Here is a 22556-nt window from a genome sequence, read left to right as displayed (position 1 = left end):
TTTTTTGTTGCGACTCAGTAATTCCAACTTAATTAGTTTCATGCTGGCATGCAGTGCTGTGAAAAAGTATTTGCCCACTTTCAGATTTCTTAGTTTTTTGCATATTTGCCACATTTACATGTTTCAGATCATCAAATTCATTTCAATATTGGATAAAAAAATAACCTACAAAAACACAAAATGCAGTTTTTAAATGATGATTTCATGTATTAAGGGAAAAAAGTTACCCAAACCTACTTGTCCCTATGTGACAAAGCAGTTGCTCCTGAAACCTGATAACTGGTTGCGCCAGTTATGGCAGCAAGAATCGCAATCAAGTAGTTCAAGTAACTGGCAACAAGTCTTTCATAATGATGTGGAGGAATTTTGTCACACTTTTCTTTGCAGAATTGCTTTAATTCAGTCACTGTGGAGAGTTTTCAAACACGAGGGGCGTGTTTAAGGTTTGTGTCTTAATCTGATTTAATTCTGGACTTCCTGACTTTTCTTTTTTGAGCCTTCCAGAGTTAGATTTCCAGTAAGTCGTCCGAGTCCTGAAGCAGCAAAGCAGCCTCAGACCATCACACTACCACCACCGTGTTTGACTGGTGATATGATGTTCTTTTTATGAAATGCTGTGTTAATTTTACACCAGATGTACCAGGACTCATAGCTTCCAAAATATTTTCCCAGTTGATCAAGATTTTTTTGGCAAATGTGAAATGAGTCTTTATGGGGTGTTTTTGGTCAGCAGTGGATTTCTCCTAAAACTCTCCCATGGATGTCATTTTCGCTCAGTCTCTTTCTTAATGTTGGATTATAAACTCTGACCTTAACTGATCGAAGTGAGGAATGCACTTCTTTAATGTTGTTCTGGGGTCTTTTGTGACCTCATGGATGAGTCGTTGATGCACTCTAGGAGTATCTTTGATAGGCCACTTTTCCAAGTCTTTTTCTCTATTTGTGTATAATAGCTCTCACCATAATTCACTGGAGTCCGCAAGCCTTTGAAATGACTTTGTCACCCTTTCCCGATGATAGAGGTCACTGACTTTGTTTCCTGAGCTGCTTCTTTAGATTGTGAGATGTTGCGTTGCGTTTGAGGATCTTTTAACCTGCTTGGCTTTCGTCAGACAGGTTCTACTTGCGTTAGATTTGCAATTTCCCTGATTTATCACAGTTAATCACTGTATTTGGCAACTTCACCCCTTTTATCCAGAAACCAATAGCAGACTGACCACAAGTTATTGTGGTGACAATGCATCATATTCTCCCCCCCCCCCCCACCCAGTGTAGCTGTAGGATAATCAGTTGGAGTCATTGTTGTATGGACATGGAACCTCTCGATGTGCGCTGGGCTTGTTTAGCACATACCGTCGATCAGACGTGCATCTGGTGGTTCTTTGTGTTCCCCGACCTGCTCCTGAGATTGTAAGAGACGGCACAGCGCACGAACTTGCTGAGAAAGCTGCTGCTGTCGGGCAAGCTTGTTGCTGTGGGTGTGCTAGTCTAGGCAACATGCCAAAATAACATGAATGTCAGCACCCAAGTGTTTGCAGGCTCTATTTTTCATTTTCTATTGCAAAATAATACTCCTTAGGATACAATTTAGATGTATCCTTAAGATATAATTATAAATATTCAATTATTGAAATTGTAACCTTTTTTTTAATATAATAACTATTAATTTATTTGCATCTCTACTGATTTCCATGGATCCACTGTTCTAATTTCTTGAAGTCCATGGTGCCATCTTTACATTACAAATCAAATATATTCAAGTTGTTAACCAAATATGAGGGAAAAAATTATAAAACTGTCAGAAATGAAAAGCTACAAGCAATAAATGTTTTTATATTTTCTAGAAATCTGGAAACTGATAAATGGCTAAAACCGATCACCATTTATCGACAACTGATTGATAAATCTATGGCTTCATTAGACATATCTATTCTTCATTAGGCTGCTGTGTTCATGTCAAACCTCTGAAAAACAAAACATACCAGGAATTTAAGAAAAAAAAATGCTTTTATTTATTGATTTTTTTTATTTTATTTTATTTTTTTTTTACACCTTTAAAAAGCAAAACCTTAAAGCACAAAGATTTACTCTGTATATAAACACCTCTCTTCCTTGGACTAAAAAAATGGTAGCATTTGCACATTGTGCTTCGGTTGCAAAGTCTGTACAACAACTCTGGGTCTCTCGTGGTGTCACGACCCCAGTAAACATTTTATTGCATAAATCACATTTGACCTCAGTGGCCATTTGCTGACGTGTTGAAACAAAGAGTGTAGAGACAGAGGAAAGGGTACCACTGAAATGAGGAGAAAGAAGCTCTCATACCTGTTACACAGTGAATAACAATAGCAGCTTTCTTAATGAAGGCGTTGCACATTGTCCTGAAAAGAAAAAAAGTAATCCATAAAAGAGAAATACAGCTAAACTCATGTGACGATAACCGACAGTTGTGCTTTTGTCTAACTAGAAAAACTCTTATTCCTCTGCAGAGGAAAAAAAGAAATAAAATTTAAAAGAAAACTCAAGAAGAACCTGCAGCTATTGGCTCATTTCCCTTTAAACAGTAGCTTACTAAACACTAATCTCAAGTTGCACACAACCCCTTTTACAATAAGCACATTTACATATCTTGTTTTTGCGAAATTCTACTCAACCTACATCTGAAAAAGTAGCATTTCTCAAAAGGCAGTGGCTCTCCATGACATCTCCGAGGAGACTTTACATCATTAAATGCTGAATGGAAGTCGGTTTTTGCACAAAAATATACAAATACACTCGAATCAATGACTTTGGTATAAACAACATGGAGCTCGTTATTCTCACACAAAGACTTCTATTCCTGAACGTTACCCCCCTCCCCACCCCCGCCCTCAACGGACATATTTCTGCTCGTCGTGTATAAATTATGCAAGTGTTTACAGGAAGAAAAAGCCAACAGGAAGTAAAGAAAACTAGAATCAGCAAAAACAACAACAACAACAAAAAAAAGAAAAACCCCCAACAGATTATCCAAAGATCTCAAACATCTTTTATGGTATAAACATTCCCACAACCTAATAAAGGAGAAAAATGAATAAAAATGAATATAATCATCATTAAAAGAAGATTGATTGAAAATAAATGACTTAATGTTAAAAGGTTCCCCTTTTATTGGACACAGTTGTAATTTTTCAATTATAAAACAAGAGTACAAAAACAATAAATGACAAAGCAGGGTTATATAAAAAACAGATTAGAGACATGCTTACACATTAGAACCATTATTTTGAAAACCAAACGGTTTTTTTGTGATTAAACTTGATGTTTAAATGTGCATTATTGTGTTCTGCCTTTCTACTTGACAGCGGCTCTAATAATTCAAGTCGGGATTTGTTAATCAGTTTGGAAAAAGGGAACTTGGATGTTCAGTGTTCCTTTGATTTTTGTCCTGCCAGTGCAAACTCAAATAACCTGAAAAGCCGGCCTTGTGGGAAACCGATTTTTGTCTCAAAAAACTGGCGTTAAAATTTTTTAACAAGATTCAGAAGAAGAAACCAATCTGCTGCTTCTTTAAATCTTCAAAGCTGGATCAATGAAAGCCTCATTGTTGCTGAGGGCTCCGCTTTGTGTTGTTTGTGAGTACGATGCCGGTGAACGCTGACTCATCCGTGAGCAGCGACTGTACCGTGAACAGGCTCTCCAGCCTATTAGCCGGGTGAATTGTTAGAGCACAGGCAGGCCTCTTTCTCTGCGCTCGGCGGTCAACAGGGCAGCGCTCAGATTAAAAACGCCGAGTTCATGCACTCGCAGCGGCTGAGAGGAGCAACGAGAGCCTGCTGGGACCGAGCCTTTGCATGCTCGTCAGGAATTTACCTCCAGCTTTAGTACTTCCTGGCATTGTCTATTTAAATGGTGTGAATTAACATTGTAGTGAGATGCAGCTGTGCTTCTGCTGCCCACGTTCATCTCCTCCAATACACAACAGAGACATCTACACCACCTACGCTCGTATCCTGCAATTATCATTTTCCAAGTATGAGTTACAGAAGAAAGGCTTTTCAGACGAGTTCCCGAGTAAACAACGAGCTGAAAAGGTCAAAAAGGAGGAGGGGAACGAGGGGGGTGGGCACAAGAATGAATTAAAATGTGGCTACGACTGACGGTGCTGATATTCACACCAAGCAAAAAACACAGATTTGAAATTATAACAATGACGGTTCCGTGGGGAGCTGGAGTTTGGCATTTAAAAAGTTTCACATTAGTATCACCTTTTAACTGATGCCTCTTGGTTAATCTAGTATTAAACATTTAGCCTCGTTCAGGCCTGCGATCACGCGTGTAAGTAGTAAACACAGTTTTTCTTTTTGAAACAAAACTTTAGGTTGTGCAGCTGAAAAGAAGTGAGCATTTATCCTGGTCTTAAATTCAGCCAGCTGGGATTTCTCACATGGGACACACATGTTTTAATAAACACGCTGAACTCAAAGTTAATCATAAGTGAAGTTGCAACCTTGAACAAAAACGGTTACACAGTGGTATCACTGCCTGACCATCGGATGCAGGTAGCAACATTACAGAAGCTCACAGCTAATTATGATAACTTCATCATTTTTAAGCATTATTGCAGGGCTGCATTGATTTATCTCAGTGAATACCACAGGAACAATCACATTGCTACTGAGAACTAGCTTGATTATTACTCAGAGTGGCTTTCAAGCAGCTTAACAGAAGCCTCATATTTATTTTGGAGGAAAAAAGATAAATCTACTAAAGACATAATACTATAATTATTGGCTAACATTAATCTGTGTTTAGAGAGAAAATGGATTTGGAATCATAAAACGTTTGATTTTCTAGCATTTCCACAAAGGGATGAATTCTCTAATAGACATCTCTAACCAAACATTAAATGTGAGACACTTAAAAAAAAGTCCTGTGTTGTAATTTAAAACTGTTTAGTATTGAAGGGTTTGCATTTAAAATGTTGTTGTGGTGAAATATTCGAATGCTTCTTATATATTGAAAAGATGCGCTTTTTTTGTTTTTTGGCAACGTTCTCCTTCAAATAATTTATAATATATTCTGTTATATACAGTTTGTTTTAATAAACTTTGCAAATCTGAAATGACGTTAAAAAAATACAATTGCAGAAGAAAAATGTGCTGGATGCATCGAAGAATGTCTGAAATGTGATTCACAGAGTTTTTAATCTTTCACCAATGTCATATATTCTTTTTAAAAACACACACACACACACACACGCACACGCACAAACACATACACACTTTCTTCCTGAATGCAGACACTCTCACTTTGAAATGAGGTTTGTGCATAACTAGAAACACTAACTCAAGAGAGGGAGGAAAAGAAAAAGAAACCGGGAGAGGAGAGCTACAGTGGATGTTGCAGAAATTAAAAAACCTGCAACAGAGCACACGAGAGAGTATTGAGAGCTTCAGCTGATTAAACTCATACTTCAGAGTTTGGACTTCAACCAGATCTGGGACGTGCACAGACACGCAATGCGAGCATAGGCCGCTCATTCATTCCTTCAGTCGCACAGAATATATCGATCTTCTTCTCAACTCAGCCTTTATAGTGTGTGGGTTGGAGTTTAGTCTAATTGTGCTTGGCACGAATCCCTTTTAAGTAGGTTTTCCAGCGCTTGACCACATCCTTGAAGATGGGGGAGTTGTCTATGGATGCCAGCAGCTGTAGCTGGTTAATGTGCGTGGTGTGATAGTCCCAGCGAGCCAAGTTGGGCGCAGTGCCCAACATGAAATGACGCAGGTCATAAATGCTCCCAGACCCGGTGTCAAAGAGCGGCAGCATGGCCTTCAGTGACTCCATGCCGCGGCTGAATAGCTGCCCTGCCTCCCTGCCGAGCTTCTCTCCAGCTGTCTCAGTCAAGTCGTAGAGCCCCAGCAGGGAGTAGATGAAGCCGTTGAGCACAAAGGAGCTGGGTGTGGTGGGGTATTCTTCATACCAGTCATACTTGTTCATGAACACAGCTTTGACCCCATGCTGTGCTGAAGGCACCTTATAAGGTCCTACTGCCTTCAGGGCAGCGTTGAGGTACGCCTGGTCCTTGGTGAGGAGGTAGGCTCTCACAAGGGTGGACATGGCCTGGCCCTGAGCCATGGCCGAGTACCAGCCGGGCTCCAGAGGTCTGAAGCCTTCGCCTAGTTTACGGGTGACCATGATAGGCCATCCGCCTCGCTCGTCCTGGTTGCGCAGCAGCCAGTCGCTGGCGGCAAAGAAGGCGGCCATATGGGCAGTGGTGGAGATGGTGATGTTGTCAACAAATCCACGGCCATGCAGGACTAATCGCACCACACGTCTGGGCATAATCTGAAAAGAGACAGTAGATGAAGGGAGTTAGGACTTGGCATTCATGAGTTCTACATACTGCAGATTTAGTCTTCATAAAGCCAAATAAGAACAGTATTTAGTTCACATACATCGAGTTAAATCTAACACAAAGAAACCCTCTGACACAATACAAGCGGCAAAGACTTGTAAGTAGCTTTGATAATGAAATGTATACATCATCACCATAAATATAACTATACTTCCTTAATGGACTGTTTTCTGTAACATGTGAGAAAGTAGTGAAAAATGTACAAAAAGTGCATTAAAGGTTTTTTTTTGTGGAACTTTTGCTTTAAAAATGAGAGCTGCCAGTTCAACTAATTATCCCAGCTGCAAGTGCATCGTCACTAGACCACAAATATTTTCGCAGAGGTGCTTTTTGAACCAGCGCTTTGAGTTGAACGGACCTTTGTGGCCTTAACAGCCTTGGTGTTGGACAGCCCGACGCCCTTCCTGAGGTCGGTGAGCAGATCCCGGGTCAGAGTGCTCCAAGCGGTTCGCGGTCCAATCCCGTAGGTGATGTCACGCTCTCTGAAGGCGATGAGCTGTGTGCTGGTCACGTAGTGGATTGTGAAGGGAGGGCCCTTCTCTGTGGTTTCAAGGATTACAGACACGCTGCCGTTGGAGATAAACTTGAGGTCCAAGCTGAGGATGAAGTCTTTGGAGTTGCCCATCTGGAGGGACACGCCTTCGGAGGAGTCTGTGGTAATGGGAAGTGAGTGGAGTGGGTGCAGCAGATAAATAAGTCAAAATTGCGGGAGAAAAAACATTTAACAACATTTATTCAAAGACACTTGGTGTCATTTGACTCACGTCTTTAAGAACTTGATGATTACTGGCTGATAACGTGCTATTTTTAGTTTACTGGAAGCTTTTTAAATCCGAGTCTGTCTCTTAATACACTCCTCTGGTGGTCTGTTTATATAACGGCTCATCTTTTTTTTTTTAATACTCTCAATGATCAATCACAATGAGCCTACTTTAAAATCAATCACTGGTCAGAAGCTTAACATTTTAACTACCCTGGATTTTGTATTATTACCCGTGTGATGTCCCTTGCTGTTTGTGTGTGTGAGAGAGACAGTGTGCACACACACACACACAGGGACGAGCTTCTCCTGGGATGTGCAGTACGGCTGTGTCACTGCACACTGAGCTTAATAAGGAGGACAGAGAGGAGAGGGAAGACAGCGTGGAAAGGAATAGAGGAGCAGTATGAGGGAACAACAGAGTGAAAGAAGAAGTTGATATATTGCACCAACTCTATTTGCATCCCCACATCTCCTCCAGTCAGAGCTCAAAGTAGAAACTCAGATGATTTTCACTTTCCACACTGCCACCTCTGACACTCGATCACCTTTGTGTCGCTATAGTTCAGCTCCGACTTCATTTCAAGACCCCGAAGCAGCGAGCGGTTCAAGAATGATCTCTGCTTTTGCCTTACTCTTTGGTGTGCACAGCAAAAAAACAACAAAAAAACGAGGAGAATGTTTTCTAATCGAGGCTCCTCCAAGGATAAAGAAGAGAAAGGGTCAAAAAGTCAAGGAAAAGGAGAGTAATGGAGTGATGGCTCACACAAGAGCTCTTAAAGCCAGGCCTAGATGGGAGAGGGTGAAAATGAGCCAATAGTGAGGAGACAATTGAAATCAGAAGACGGAGAGATCTCACATCACATAAGCTGAGAAAGCAGAAGCAGATGAGGCCTAGTGAGACTCAAAGACAGTCGATCAGGAAGAGAATGAAGGAGAGAGACAGTCTGGCAGGGGCCTCTGGATGACTACGGCTCTTTAATGCACTCATAAATCCATTACTTAAGGCAATGCAGAGAGTAAGTGGATTTGTACTCTGGCCCTGTGATTACTCTGCCATCAATAAAGGATGGGCAGGGAATATAGACGAGATTCCACCTCCACCGCTCAGGCTCCTTAGCTGTTTAGCAATAAGTCTGGAGACGGGGATGACACGCGGCTAGAAATACGCCCGTGTAAATCACGCTTGTATACATGACCGAGCGTGTGAGACGAACACTTGAAAGCGTGCACGGTGCCTGCAGTACATGTGCGGACAACAAAAGACGTGACAAGTGACGAGAAAACAGTCGATGGAAGTGTGATTTTTCCATCACGCTCAGCACACCCACAGCTAAAACAGCGACTTTAATAAAAAAACAATAATAAGGGGTGTTTTTTTGGGAAAGTTTTAATGTATTTAGGACTGCAAACTGTTTTTTTTTTCAATATTGATTAATCAGTCTGTTTTTTTCCACCAAACTGTGAGAAAATTCCTCTTTGGTTACTTCAGTCTTCAGTCTGTGCAGAAAGCTCTTCAGCAGCTTTACACCTAATGCTCTGCAATTCCCCCGCACCATTCTTCTTTGAAACTTTGTGTTATTTTGCATGGGGATTGTGAGCGAACAGCATTTTTCCAAGACCCTAGAAAATCTCGATAAATACTCAGCCACGACAGACACTGTTGACTTTGATATGAAAAGATACAATTCTAAAGATTTTTTTTGAAAATCACACCTTTCTTTGCAACACCACCTCAAAGTATTTACGTGCAGGATAATCTCTCGGTATAGTGGCAGTCTTTTTCCTGTGATGGGTTCAGATTGCTTAATAATCCACAAAGGATTCAAAGAAAGACGTTTCACGCCTGTGACCCGGCGCTACCGCTTTTGATGTCGAATCCACCGTTTACAGTTCAGCCTCCTTCACCTCTATCAGAGCCGTTTTAAGCTGCTCAAATGCAAACGCCACATCTCTTATCTCTGCAGCCTCACATTCAGCCATCAGACGAGAGGTGGGCGACTTCTCATCAAGAGCGCCCACAAAATAGGACTATAACAATTAAAATAAAAACAAAAAAACACCAAGATTTGCAAGGATGTAATGGCGCAAAGAGCAGCTGCTGGAAGTTAACCAACCTAAATGATCCCCGCTGATCTGGGAAAAACTACTTGTTCTGTTTGAAGCATGAAATCAGATTGTGGTAGCAGTTATTATTGACTGACATATTTATTAGATCACTGACTGTGTTTGGTTGGAAAAGGAAGAAAAATTCTTTAAAGGATATTTTGTGTTCATAAATTTAAAAAAAAGACAAAGTAAGCCGACTGTGGTTCAGTATCATCATTAAACCTCGTGTAGCTGATGTTAGCTGTTCTTCCACTCCATCTACGTACATTATTATTAAGTATTTACTAAAGTGAAACCATGGCTCTGTACTAATCTGAGACATGTCAACCATAACGCTTATCCTACAAGCAGTGTAGCTATTAGCCATTTCTCATGAGTAACACTGTTTCTGTAGCAAAACTAGTAAGTGTATGTAGTCGCTGCTCTTTTGCCGAGGGACTAGGCTGCTCTTTAACGGTCTCAACATGACAGTAATGATACAGTAAAAGTCTGGAAACTCAGACACAGAAGCAGGCTAACTCGCTTTTCCTCGATTGAACGAGTGGCGAAGGGTGACTCGTTGCAATCACAAAGGACGGCACTGTTCATGCCAAAGTTGCCGTGCAGATGGTACCACAGATACCCGCGCAGGGTCGTCTGCACACACCACAAAAGCCATTTTTCTTTGATAGCGTGATTCCACCTTATCAGGGGAACAAAATGCATTTCTGAACTATCAACCAACCACAAGGGGATTGAGAAAATAAAGGTGCTCAGTGGCAGACAGCGTTTGGGCAGGAAAGTGCAGATGGTGGATGGTAGGTTATTATCAGGGGACTGACGATTGATCCAGTTGTCAGAGGCTTGGAGAGATTGCTCAACACTCGTGCCCTAGATACAGTAAGGAGGAAAGGAAAAAAAAAAGGACTGCAACAGGAAGAAGGGAGTAGGAGGAGGAAGTGTAGGGAGGCAGAGACAGAAAGGAAAACTGACAGCAGAGGAAGAAAATGAGGAAAGTTTGATGAGAGACAAGAATAAGGCATCAGAATGGATTGGGGAAATATGACTGCAATGTTTAGGAAGCACAGGAGTGCTGAGGGGCGATAAGTGGGTGGAAATAAGTCAACAGAGGTGGAAGACTGACAGAAATCTGGAGTAGACAGGGAAGATTAATGGAGAATGAAGGCTGCTTAGTGAGAAATGATGATAACATGAAGTTAAGGTAGGAAAGAGCAATAATGGTGAGCTGAGCTTTAAAGCAAAGTGGGCAAGCAGCAGGGAGATAGAAAAAAAGTGGAGTGTGGTGGAAAAAAAAACAAGAAATTGGTGATGATGAGAGGTTGAAAGTGGAAGAATTGGTGGGGGGGGGGGGGGGGGGGATTACTGTAGAGACAGGAGCTCGGCAGAGGATGGAGTGTGTGTCCTGGAAACATCAGCAGGAGATCAGAGGAGAATAAAGACAGCTCACAGTCAGCACCGGGTGTAAGATGTTGACTTCTTCCAATCCCCAAAATAACTCTGCCAGCCATCTCCTGGCCTCGGTCACTTTAAAGCTCTAAAACTAGGCCAGATCTCCAATCTTTACTGTAACAAACAATCTGATGAGTAGAGCTTTAATTCACCACTCGAAAGATGCACAATGGTGCTGCATTTCTTGTTTCACAACATAATAACAGAAAACACTGTACACTGTCTAGAGTCTAATCATGTGTTAACAGTAGAGGCTGACCAAGTTTTAAGACCATTACTGATATTAAAGTTTATCTTATCTTATATTTGGCGACTTAAAAATCTCCTATTAGCTGATGTTTTTTTTTTTTTCCCCCGTTTTAGACACATGAAATATAACATTTATCAAGCTGGTAACAGTATTTATTTGAGCATCAGTGTGAATCCTAAAGTAAAAGAACACTTTTGGAGTCCCCGGCCTTAGCTGAGACCACCGTTTCATGCTCTGCTACCTTACAGTTAACCTGAATGAACATTAGCCCGTGCAAATCCTGCTTTTCCTGGGAATATATTTGTGTCAGTGGTTGATGCTTTTATTATAGAGATACTCTGCAAATGTGACTTTTACAACAGCCAGTGCATAGCTGCCGTTTCACACTGTGTATTTTGTGCTTGTTGTTAGATCATCGTTGGAATAAGGTATGCTAAAGAGTGACCATCTCAGGTGCAGTGCTGTCTTCGATAGTAAAGTATAGTGTCGAAGGAGACGCCCACATTGCAGCATTCCCAAGGGATCCTCTATATTTATCATCCCCTAGGATTCTCAGACTAATCTCACACTTCCAATTTTAAACTATAAACTCTGTTATTTTATTTTTTTTACAAAACTGAAACAATTTGAAATAAATGTACTAACATATTTGTGACAAGTATTAAATCATAAGATTAATGGTTATGTGGGAGCATCTGTGCTAACTAGTTTTCTTTACAGCGTTAAATCCAATAACTTTGTGCTACCTGCAAGCTTATCTGAAACAAACATAAGGAAGTTTGTTAATGTTTGTACTTCTACAAAGAATCTAAAACTGAGTGTAAAGCTACACAGAAGAGCACATTAATCAAGCACCAGCCGAGGCTCCTTTTTTTCTTGATTTGCCGACTCACAGGATTAACACGACATGACAAGAGTTGAGTAAATACGTCACAGAGAGTTAATAAATCACAATACAAGCTACAGTCTAAGCACTCTTAGATCAACAATTTCAGTCTAAATATGCATATATGCAATTATTCAGGCATACACTGAAGCAGATATAACAGCAATTTATTTCTCCCTAAATGGCACCGCGTCTCCTCCAAGTCAACCACTCGGTGAGAATAAGAGTCGCCTGCTCAAACTTGCAGTATCTTATCCATACCCACCACATGCTGCAGCCCTCAATACAACTCTGTTTGGAACAATGTAAAAACATGAAGTGGGAGACTTTTTCCATTGTCCTTTTTTTTTTTTTTTTGTACCCCTTTTTATAGATCAATTTTTAGATGCATAAGAGAGAAGGCCATATGAGTGAGTGAGCTGAATGAAATTAGATTCCTCATAGTTGAAACAGTGCGAAATGGCAGCAAGGACAGCCCCATTATTCAGTCTGTTTTATTACAAGTGATGAAATTCTCCATTTTCTGAAGCCCTATTAACTAAGCACTTATGGAGAAATAGGCAGTATATGTTAATATTCATCAGTCTCTGCTGCGGTTCTTACTGCAACATTCAAATCTCACTGAAACCTCGACAACAAACAAAGAAAACGTCTTCGGTGGCCTTCACTTATCACGAGCCTTCATATATTATTAATAACACATTCTGTTATGATACTGCTAGTACTGTGTTACTAAATACATTTTAATTAAGCGTTAAAAACTAATTGTTGATGAATAAACTCTGGGCAACAGTGATAAAATCGTTAATACATCACTTCTGACAGTGTGACAGTTATCTGATGACCACTCAGTGACACTAGCTTGCCACTGCAGCATAGTGAACTACCATTAGCTTCACAGCTATTAATGCTGGTACTAATATAGTAGGCAAATCAGCATTAAAAACAATTTGCTTTAAAGGGTTAATCTATTCTACATATGTTTATTAACACATGCAATGAAAATACCCACATACAGTCTAGTAGAAATGTACTTTGAATAGGCTAAACCAGATGACTGACTGCTAAAACAGGTACCGGCAGGAAATTATAGCTCCTTTTTAAATGGTATAAGTACACATTTGTGACTCTTGTGTTAACAAAAAGTGACATAAAACAAGTCCTTACAAAGAACACAATAACCTATAATGACTTTATTTTGCCTGCGACTAATAAAGATGGTGAAGTTTCAACACCTACATTTACATATTTATGTTTTACCAGAGAGGGAAAAAAACTGAACTAATCTCATCAAAGTGTTTTTGTCTCTAACACCAGCTGCAATTTCAGTGTCTGATTAATGGGACAAAACAGGATGAAATGTGTGCTTCTTTAACCATCACGCTGTCTAAGAATATCATTATGCTGTGGGTCCACTGTCAGACCAGACAGCCTGTCAGCGTACTCTCCCTGTGGCGCTGACTCACTGCAGACTATCATCCTGTCCTCAGGGTATGCTTGCTACAGCCACAGTTAACACGAGATAAGCTTCTTGCCCAGAGGCCATCTGGGCTAATGGAAGGCTTAAATACCTGGAGCGCTGAACTGCCGCACGGAGGTAGCCCTTGTCTTGTCATAGACGCGGCTGAGCCCGCAACCTTTCGGTACACTCCAGGCCGCGGCGTTGGCTCGGCCGTCCCTCTCCTCGGCCGTGTCGTAGACATCAACGTGGGGAGCGCGCTCGGTCAGGTTTTTGCTGTAATGGCTCAAACCGTACTGGGCGATCTGGATGGCGTAAAAGTAGCCCTGAGGGCCCCACTGAGTGGACAGAGGCACGCCTGGGTGGAAAGAAAGGAGGAAGAAAAGGAGGATATTAATGTTAAATAAATACTGGAAATAGCCTGATATGCAAGAAGTGCAGTCGCTTTAAAACTGGCTGGAACTTTTATGAAGCACCGCGATGGTTCTTAATCTTGGCTGACATGATAAGCTGGGTTTTCTTTTAAGCTCTTTGCAGTTTATTTCAAGCAGATGTTCTTTTTAAGATGGCACTTGTCATAACATTGCCTTACTTTTTTTTTTTAACTTTGTTGAAGATGACTAAATCTGTTAAGTGCAGCATGACACCGAGTTCATAACCACAGTATAAAAAGAAACTGGTCCAAAATTAAATATTAATACAAACACTATAAATTTTAGAACTTCTCATCTCCTGGAGACTAGAGGCCGACTAGGGCAATAAAAAAAAATACTCCTTTAGTAAAACAAAAGCAAAACAAAAAAAATTGTTTAAGAGAAGAAGAAAAAGGTTAGAAAATAAATGCCACCAGCTACAATAAATGATTAGACGGTGTGGTGAAATTCAACCTAATCTATTGCATTTCACTGGAGGCGAGCTTCCATGTTCATGCAGCCAAAAATAGCTCAGCCAGGAGAATCACTCTGATTAACAGATAGCTCATTTTAAGACCTTGTGACAGGGAATGCACACGTGCTACCCAAACCCCATCCTTCTAAGAAGAATGTAATAAACTCAGATTAGGGCTGACAATACGCCGCCTCCTTCTAAACTAATCACCACCGCATACATAGCAAGTCCATTTTAGTATCTCCTCTTGTACAGTGTAGAAGTCCAGCTGCCCGACACCAACTCAGGAAGCAAGCTCAATCTTTTTATGACTGAAAAAACTGCAAATGCCCAATTTTAATAATGACACTACGTTTTTATTACAGGACCCTCTGCACATAAAACTCAGCTCACAAATAAGAAGGAAAAAAAAAAGAGCAGGCAATTTCAACAGCAGTTAAAAAGACAATGGATGATTATTCACGCACGTAGAAAGGAAAGAATCCATTTGCACACATACAGGCACACTCTGGTCAAAGTAGGATCATGCAGCAGAGTCTTTCAGTTCTTACCCCCATTAAATATACAAAGAAACTCTAATTATTCTCCTTTTATTCAACACACAATTCTGCCTTTTACTTGGCAGCAAGGAGATTTATCGAAACCTCTCCACCTCGATTGATCCTCCGCACAGGGTTCTCAAACAAACACTGCACCAGGAGTTAATGCAGCAACAAGGACTTATTGATGTTCTATTCAAAAACACAGGTATTAGTAACCAATGGCTGCCCATCCATTACGAAGCACACTCGCAGGGGTCTGACCACATGTTCTGTTTACAGTCTTTACTTCTGCACGCAGAAAACTTGACACAAATAGCTCTTAAGAGATTAATAGCTTACATTTCACGGGCTGCATGTGCGTAAGTGTGAAGAATTATTTCAGAGAGAATTCTTCTTCTTAACTGCAGACTGGCAGTCACACTGACAGGCAGAAAATGTGGCACAATTTTCAGCTGCTCCCCGCAGTGTTTCCAGCGCAGCCTAGCCGCACACATTCACTCCGATCCACAGAGGATTTTCCACGTGCCTGCACTCATGGTTTCCCTTTCAAAAGTCAACGTGACATAGAAGTGGCCATCAATAAGTTGTGTGAGCAGTCCGTCCTTGCTGCAGCAGGTCAAGCAGAGCTAAAGCTCTGCCGCCAACACCCCCACCCATACCACTCAATTACGTGCTTTGAACCCTGTGAGGCATGCTTAAATTAACAGTTATGCTTTATAACAGCTTTATCACGATGCACTTCATTTTTCTTGTGTTAAAAAGTTCACGCATTAGTGGGTCGCAACATGCACGACTAAAATATTTTTAATAGCTAACATTAATCGGGGGCACACGGCTTCAATAAATACGTGCCATCTGACTGCTCCAATTATCCTCCTCCTCTTAATTTTGGATGGCAGTAAAAACAAGTTAGGAGGCACTGAACAAGTTCATGTGGTGTCTGATTTGACCCGACGATGCTCTGAACTCTGTTAATAACCTGTCAGGAACTTATTTTAATGTTTAGATTTCAAGAGACAAGCACAAAGGATGCAGCGATGCCCCAAGAACTGATATTTCACTATACTGTCCATAAATAAGAGCCCAGAAAGACAGCTTGTACGCATTTATACATTCCCACACACACTTCCATGCCTTAACTCCCTGCCTGGCTTGTTCCCGCATCTGCCTTGACAACTTAAGGAAAATGACTGTCAAAATCCTAACGCTGTGCTACCCACTGCATAACACCAAGTAATCCATATGGAAATGACTGTTAAGCCTCCATATATTTTGCTGACTCCAAAGAGCAGACTTTTCTAGAAAAAGATTGGTCTGTAAATTGCAGTAGGCTCTGAGGCTTGACGCCTACTGGAATTTACACGGAGAGGAAAACTGATACCAAATGGTTTTGGGAAATTTTTTTTCTCTCATTTAAAAAACCAAACAAAAGCTTTGTTTTTGACCTCTACCAGGTCAGGAATATGTAAGCTCCACTGAGCATTTCTTTAATATTAAACAGTGAACCACCGCCGGTAATTTGTAACTTGCTGTTGTGCTGAACTTAGAGGGATTTCAAGCACTTTTGCAGATTTTAGCTTTGTCTAAATGAAATATTTTTTTTTATAAAACACCTCAGAATAACTCACTGTCAAGACAGCCAAAGTACATTGACGGAGAACATTCAGCATGTAGGAGCTAAAGGTAAAGATGTTTTCCTCAGGAGTTGGTGGTTGCCTAAAGCGGAGCTAAAGAAAATAAATATATCTGAATATTCAAGTGCCTTCTTTGTCAGTTTGTCAAAAATATGATGCCAGTGGGATTTTCATGTTGCTCCTTTTCTGCTGGGAGCTTAAATAAAGTAGAAAACAGTTACTAACAACTTAATAAATGAATGATATATTAAGGTTGTGTTTCTGTGAGGTTTTGTTGCAATTCTACTGTATGATAACTAAAAAAGGCTTAATGCAGCTTTAACTTTTGCATCATGGCTGTGTATTTGAGCTGAATACATCAAGAAGCACTTAAGGGAAATGATTTTCTGTTTATTCACATGGACATTACAATTTCTGCAAGTGTGTATAAGAATCTGCTCTAAATGCAGCATATGCTGTAGGTGGAAGGCTGGTGGATAATTACACAGATCAAAAGAATGACTCCAAACTGTATTTTGATTTAATTTGTCAGGACACAGATCAAATTGTTCAGTCTACTTGACTGAATTATATTGTGGCTTTTGTGGAGTCACTGTCTGATACATCACACTGGTTTCCACCAATGTCCTAGATTCTTTTCAGAGAAAATTAATCCAAGTAGTAGTAGAAGTATCTATTAGTGAGTGTGCGCAGGTGCTAGGTAAAACAGATCACCTGTCATGTACGTATGGGCACAGTGTGTAAGTAATAAAATGGCTGTTTGAAAAGGTCATAAAACGTTGAGGAATATATACATACATATACACATACACACACACACACACACACACACACACACACACACACATATATATGTATGTATATGAGAGGATAGAGGAAGGTGGAAAAAACATACCAGACAAAAATTAGACAGAACGTGATTTAAGGTTGTGTTACTGCAGAGTATTATAACTACAGTGGTGTGAAAAATTTTTGCCCCACGTCCTGATTTCCTAGTATATTGAATATTTGCCACACTTACATGTTTGAGATGATCAAACAAATTTTAATATTACACATCGATGACAAGAGTAAATACATATTGCAGTTTTTAAATGAAGATTTCATTGATTAAGGGAGAAAAGTTATCCAAACCTATCTGGTCTTGTTTGAAAAAGTAATCCCTCCTCTTGTTAAATCATGAATTAACTCTAATTACCCACACTTTTTGGAAAGCTGAGTTTAGTTTCACTAAAGACACTCAAACCTGATTACTGAAAGACCTGCTGAATCAAGAAATTACTTAAACAGAACCTGTCTGACAAAGTGAAGATGGCTAAAAGACCTCAGAAAGCAACACATCATGCCACGATCTAAAGAAACACCTGGGAAACAAAGTCACTGACATCTACCAGTCTGGAAAGGGTTACAAAGTCATTTCTAAGGTTTTGGGACTTCAGTGAACCATGGTGAGAGCCATTATACACAAATGGAGAAAACCTGAAACAGTGGTGAAACGTCCTAGGAGTGAACAGCCAACCAAAATTACTCAAAGAGGACAATGACAACTCATCCAGGAGGTCACAAAAGACCCCAGAACATCATTAAAGAACCGCAGGCTTTCAAATGTCTCAGTTAAGGTCAAAGTTCATGAATCAACAATAAGAAAGAGATTAAGAAAAAGGGCATCCATGGGAGAGTTCAAAGAGAAAAGCACTGCTGACCAAAAAGAACACAAAGACTCATCTCAAATTTGCCCCCCCAAAAAATCTTGATGATCCCTGAGAGATCTGGGAAAATACTCTGTGGACTGATGTGACAAAAGCTAATATTGTGATAAAATATTGTGGTGGTGGTGGTAGTCTGGGTCTGTTTTGCTGCCTCAGGACCTGGTAATGGGAAATGGTACCATGAATTCTGGCTGTCTACCAAAACATCTTGAAGGAGAATATCCGGCCATCTCTTTGTGACCAAAACACACCAGTAAAGGCTGAATGGCTTTAGAAAAACTAAATGAATACTTTGGAGCGACCTAGTTAAAGTCCTGACCTGAATCCGATTGAGGTGCTGTGGCACGACCTTAAAAAGGCGGATGATGCTTGAAAACCTTCCAATGTGGGTGAACAATTCTGCAAAGGTAAGTGGGCCAAAATTCCTGTACAGTGGTCCCTCACTATAACGCAGTTCACCTTTCACCGTCTCGCTGTTTCACTGATTTTTTTGAGTGGAATTTTACATGCTTTTTTCCCCCTTTCTTACAGCGCTTTGTGTTCTGCGTCCTGATTTGGCTGTAGACCATTGTCAATCAATCTCGTGCCGTGTCTCCTGTACAGTACAGAATGCGTTCAGCTTGGAACGTAATTCCCGCGATAAATGAGGGACCACTGTACAGCGCTGTAAAAGACTCTTTGCAAGTTATCGCAAACGCTTGATTGCGGTTGTTGCTGCTAAGGGTGGACCAACCAGTCATTAGGTTTAGAAGAAGTCAGTTTTTCACACAGGGTCATGTGGGTTTGTATTTTTTTTCCCCCTTAATTATAAACACCTTCATTTAAAAACTGCATTTTGTGTTTACTATCTGTAAGCAAGGAAGCCAAAAAGAATTTCCACTTGCATATCAGGATTTATTAACCCACAACATTTAAGCAGTCTCTGTATGCAAGCAAGTAAATGTTCAGTCTTGAGTAAAAAAAAACAAGAAGATCAGTTAATGACTTTTAAAATACACCTGCATTCATAGTTGGACTGTAAAATTCACCAGCATATGAAACCGGACGTTTTGTCCCAAATAATCGTTATCTGTCATTGGCTGGTCGCAATTGAAGCCCTGAAACACTGGCTGTTGTCTCTTGTGGCTAAATCATGAGAGGATAGCCAATGGGTTTTGTGACTGTGCACTCTGACAAATGCATTACTTATCAATATACTCAGCTGCGTCCTCTTTGTCTTGGGCTGCAGCTGGCGACGGCAGTCAGCTATCTCATCACAAGCTGAAAGTGATGTGCTGATCGCAGTAACATCCTCCGGCACTGCAGTTAATCAGCAGAGCGGGTGGGCCAGGTCATAAAAATTAACATGATTAATAGCATCTGATTAGCAGCAGATGAGTTGTGAGTGAGTGAAATAATACATCATTAATGAGGGGGGGGGGTCTACCTTTCTAAAATGCTTTCCATTTGTTTCCATGCACAAATTAGCAGAAGTCTCCTGCTGTGTTGGCTATTTATATTGCTCATAACTAGTCTTAATTATAAAGTTACTATTCTATAACATAACAAACCTCCTATTGATAAATAACGTTAATGTGTGAGGGTCTGTAAATGAAATGTGTTTTGTGTAGGGTGGTGAGCTCGGTGGGGTAGGCAAATCAGCCAATGTCCAGATTATCATTATAACAACTTTGTAATAATTTGCAGTGACTCTCTCCTCCAAGGCACCAAGGGGACCCAAACCATCAAATAGACCCCACACCATAAGAGAAACACTTTATCCCCCCACTTGCCCCCATGTATGTTTAAGGTCAGGTCAAGTTTCTCCTTTAGTTTTTCCACCCGTCTCACCTTTAAATAGTGGGGAAAAAGTGTGTGTGGTGAGCTGCCTCAAATAAATCGATATATGGGAAAGACTAGATTGTGGATGGGCTCATTCACTGGGCCAGATTCTAAAATAAGAATAAAAAAAAGAAAACAGGCTAAAATAGGCCACTAAATATACTTTGTCAGACCTGCCTGAGTAAAATCTCTATGAAAACACTGGTGCTGTTAAATAACCTTTTCATGGTTAGCAGGGGTGCACTGAGGAAAAATCTTTCATGACCTTGTTTAAGCCCTGCGGTAAATCTGAATGTGACAGGCTAATTAATGAACGCCTATTTTCACCTGTAAAAAATGTTAAGTAGAACACTGGTGTTTATTCCTTCACATGTAAAAGCACAAACAGTAAGAAGCCTGGAGCTTCATTAAATGACCTTGGTAAATTGTGTGTGAAGTAAGTATGTGCTTGTCCTGCATATCTCAACATACATACATACAGCTGAACAACTAACTTCAGGATTAGACAGATCAGACAGTAGCCAACTAAGTACTGCTTCTATAGGAAATGCTGATCAAATGAAGCTGATTAACTGATCAGCAAATGTGAGCCTTCTTTAAAAAAAAGTATTTAGGTGGTTAACACAATGCCACAATCTACCCAGGGGTGGATATCCCTTCAAATCTAGTGGACGGTTAGACTGTATAATGCTCAGAAAAACTGCAAAAACCCAAAAGCTACAACTCTGACTCTGCAGGCCTCAATTAGCATGTTCAATTTTAAACTTCATGATGGTGCAGTTAGAAAAAAGATTGAACAAGTATGACTTGTTTGCCAGGAGGAAGCCTCTTTTCTTTAAGAAGAGCATGGCAGCACAGCTTAGGTTTGCAGAGCTGCATCTGAAAAAACCACATTACTTCTGGAACAATGTCCTTTGGAAAAACAAAATGGAGACGTGCGACAAGAACGAACGTCACCACGTTTGGCAAAAACACAACCACCTTGGGCTTGTTTGCAGCCACAGGACCTGGGCACCCTGCAGACATTGGTATATAGAGGAGTTCCTCGTCAACTCAAAGTATTCCAGAGTCATCTGTCGGACAGCTAAGGCTTGGCTGAAATTTGGATCATTATCCTGCTGTATGACCTAACAGTGGCTGAAAAAGAAAAGAATCAAGGTGTTGTAGTGATCCAGTCAAATTCCAGATTTCAATCGGGCTGAAGTGCTGCGGCGAGACCTTAAGAGAACTGTGGATAAATGAATGCCCACAAACTTCAATGAACTTAAGGCAAAGCTGTAAGAAAAAAAAACAGTAAACCAAAATTCTTCCACAACAATCTGAGAGATTTATCAAGTCATAAAGAAAATGATTCAAAATTATTGATTCTAAAGGTGGTTCTGCAAGCTACTGAATCATTTTTTCCTCTCTGTTTTTTACATGACTGTATATAGGACACATAACCCATAAAACTGAATGCACTGAATTATTTTTAGTACTTAAAAATTGGTTTCTATAATCCACAGCCTGTATCGGTCAGGCTCTCAAAACAAGTGCTTTGAATGCAACTCACTGTGCTGTGTGGACAAACTGAGAAAATAATAAATGATTTAATTTGATAACTAAAATATTGCTAAGTTGCAGAACTAATAAAAACAAAAGAGAAACTGCTGAAAACCAAATAAACATAACAGAATTATTGCTTTAAATGTGACCTTCTGACCTACCCAAGCCTTTTAATGTCATTATTCTCTACTGTTTTGCTTGAAACACAATCCCTTAAAGAGTTTATGTTTGAAATAATTTGAAATAAGAATTTAAAATAAGTCTCAATGAAAGATGGGGGGAAAGAAAATACTTCAATCGTGATGTAAAAAAATAAAATAAAATAAAATGTGGGAATTTGCACTTTCCATTTCAGCAGCCACAGCCACAAGTTAAAAACAAAACAAAAACTAATTTGCTGCTGTGACACTGCTCTCACAGACAGTAGCCATCATTATTCATCAAGCTTACCTCTGCACCTGACATTTTGCTACTGAACATTTCCTCCTCACATTTACCCGCCACCACAAGAGCTTTCTTCTCAGATGGGTAAAGGACTCAAAACTGTGGCCGACTAACTATAAATCCTCTACCTCCTGCTTCTGTCATTTCCAATAAGAAAACTGATATGTCTGGATTTATAAGATTATTTTTGGGGGGGAAAACAAACAACATATTCTGTGTTCATAGCCGACATGATCTCCTTTCCCCCTTTTGTTGTGCCTGTAGCTATTTGACAAAAAAAAGAAAGATAATAAATATCTATTTTGTAATTTCAAGCAAGTACAAAGAGCCACTTCTTCAAGCAAGCGAGGAACAGAACTATATTGATGACAAAGTGGTTTCAACTAATAGCCTTTTAAAATGAGCTATTGATCTTTCCTGGCCATTATCTTAAAAGGAACCTTCAAAAGAAAACAGCTTTCAGGACAGACCAGAAGCATAGAGGAACATGGAGGGATACGGCCACTTAACAGACCCCCAGCTGCTTGTATCAATACAGACTAATACTGACAATGAGTGAAGAAAAGAAACATTTTGAATGGATTCGACACAAATCCTATTTAACAGTGTTAGTGTTAAAGAAAGGCAAAAGGCGTTTGGAACCAGGTGGCAGAGAGTGAG

The 22556-nt window shown here is 40.2% G+C and overlaps 1 protein-coding gene across 1 annotated transcript in view; it reads right to left on the bottom strand.

Moving 5' to 3' along the window:
• Positions 1-2011: 2011 nt before the first annotated feature.
• Positions 2012-22556, bottom strand: part of glceb (glucuronic acid epimerase b) — a 53134-nt gene continuing 32589 nt past the window's right edge. Inside the window, exons 4-6 of the mRNA XM_063472286.1 lie at positions 13426-13671; positions 6759-7051; positions 2012-6330 (exon numbers count right to left, since the gene is read on the bottom strand). Of these exons, the coding sequence (XP_063328356.1) occupies positions 5599-6330; positions 6759-7051; positions 13426-13671 (1271 nt within the window). The 3' untranslated portion in view covers positions 2012-5598. The remainder of the gene's footprint in view (positions 6331-6758; positions 7052-13425; positions 13672-22556) is intronic.

Source organism: Pelmatolapia mariae, linkage group LG1, assembly GCF_036321145.2.
Source record: "Pelmatolapia mariae isolate MD_Pm_ZW linkage group LG1, Pm_UMD_F_2, whole genome shotgun sequence".
NCBI classification, from domain to species: Eukaryota; Metazoa; Chordata; class Actinopteri; order Cichliformes; family Cichlidae; genus Pelmatolapia; species Pelmatolapia mariae.
Note: the sequence above shows the minus strand (reverse complement) of the source record. Positions and strands in the feature narration are given on the sequence as shown.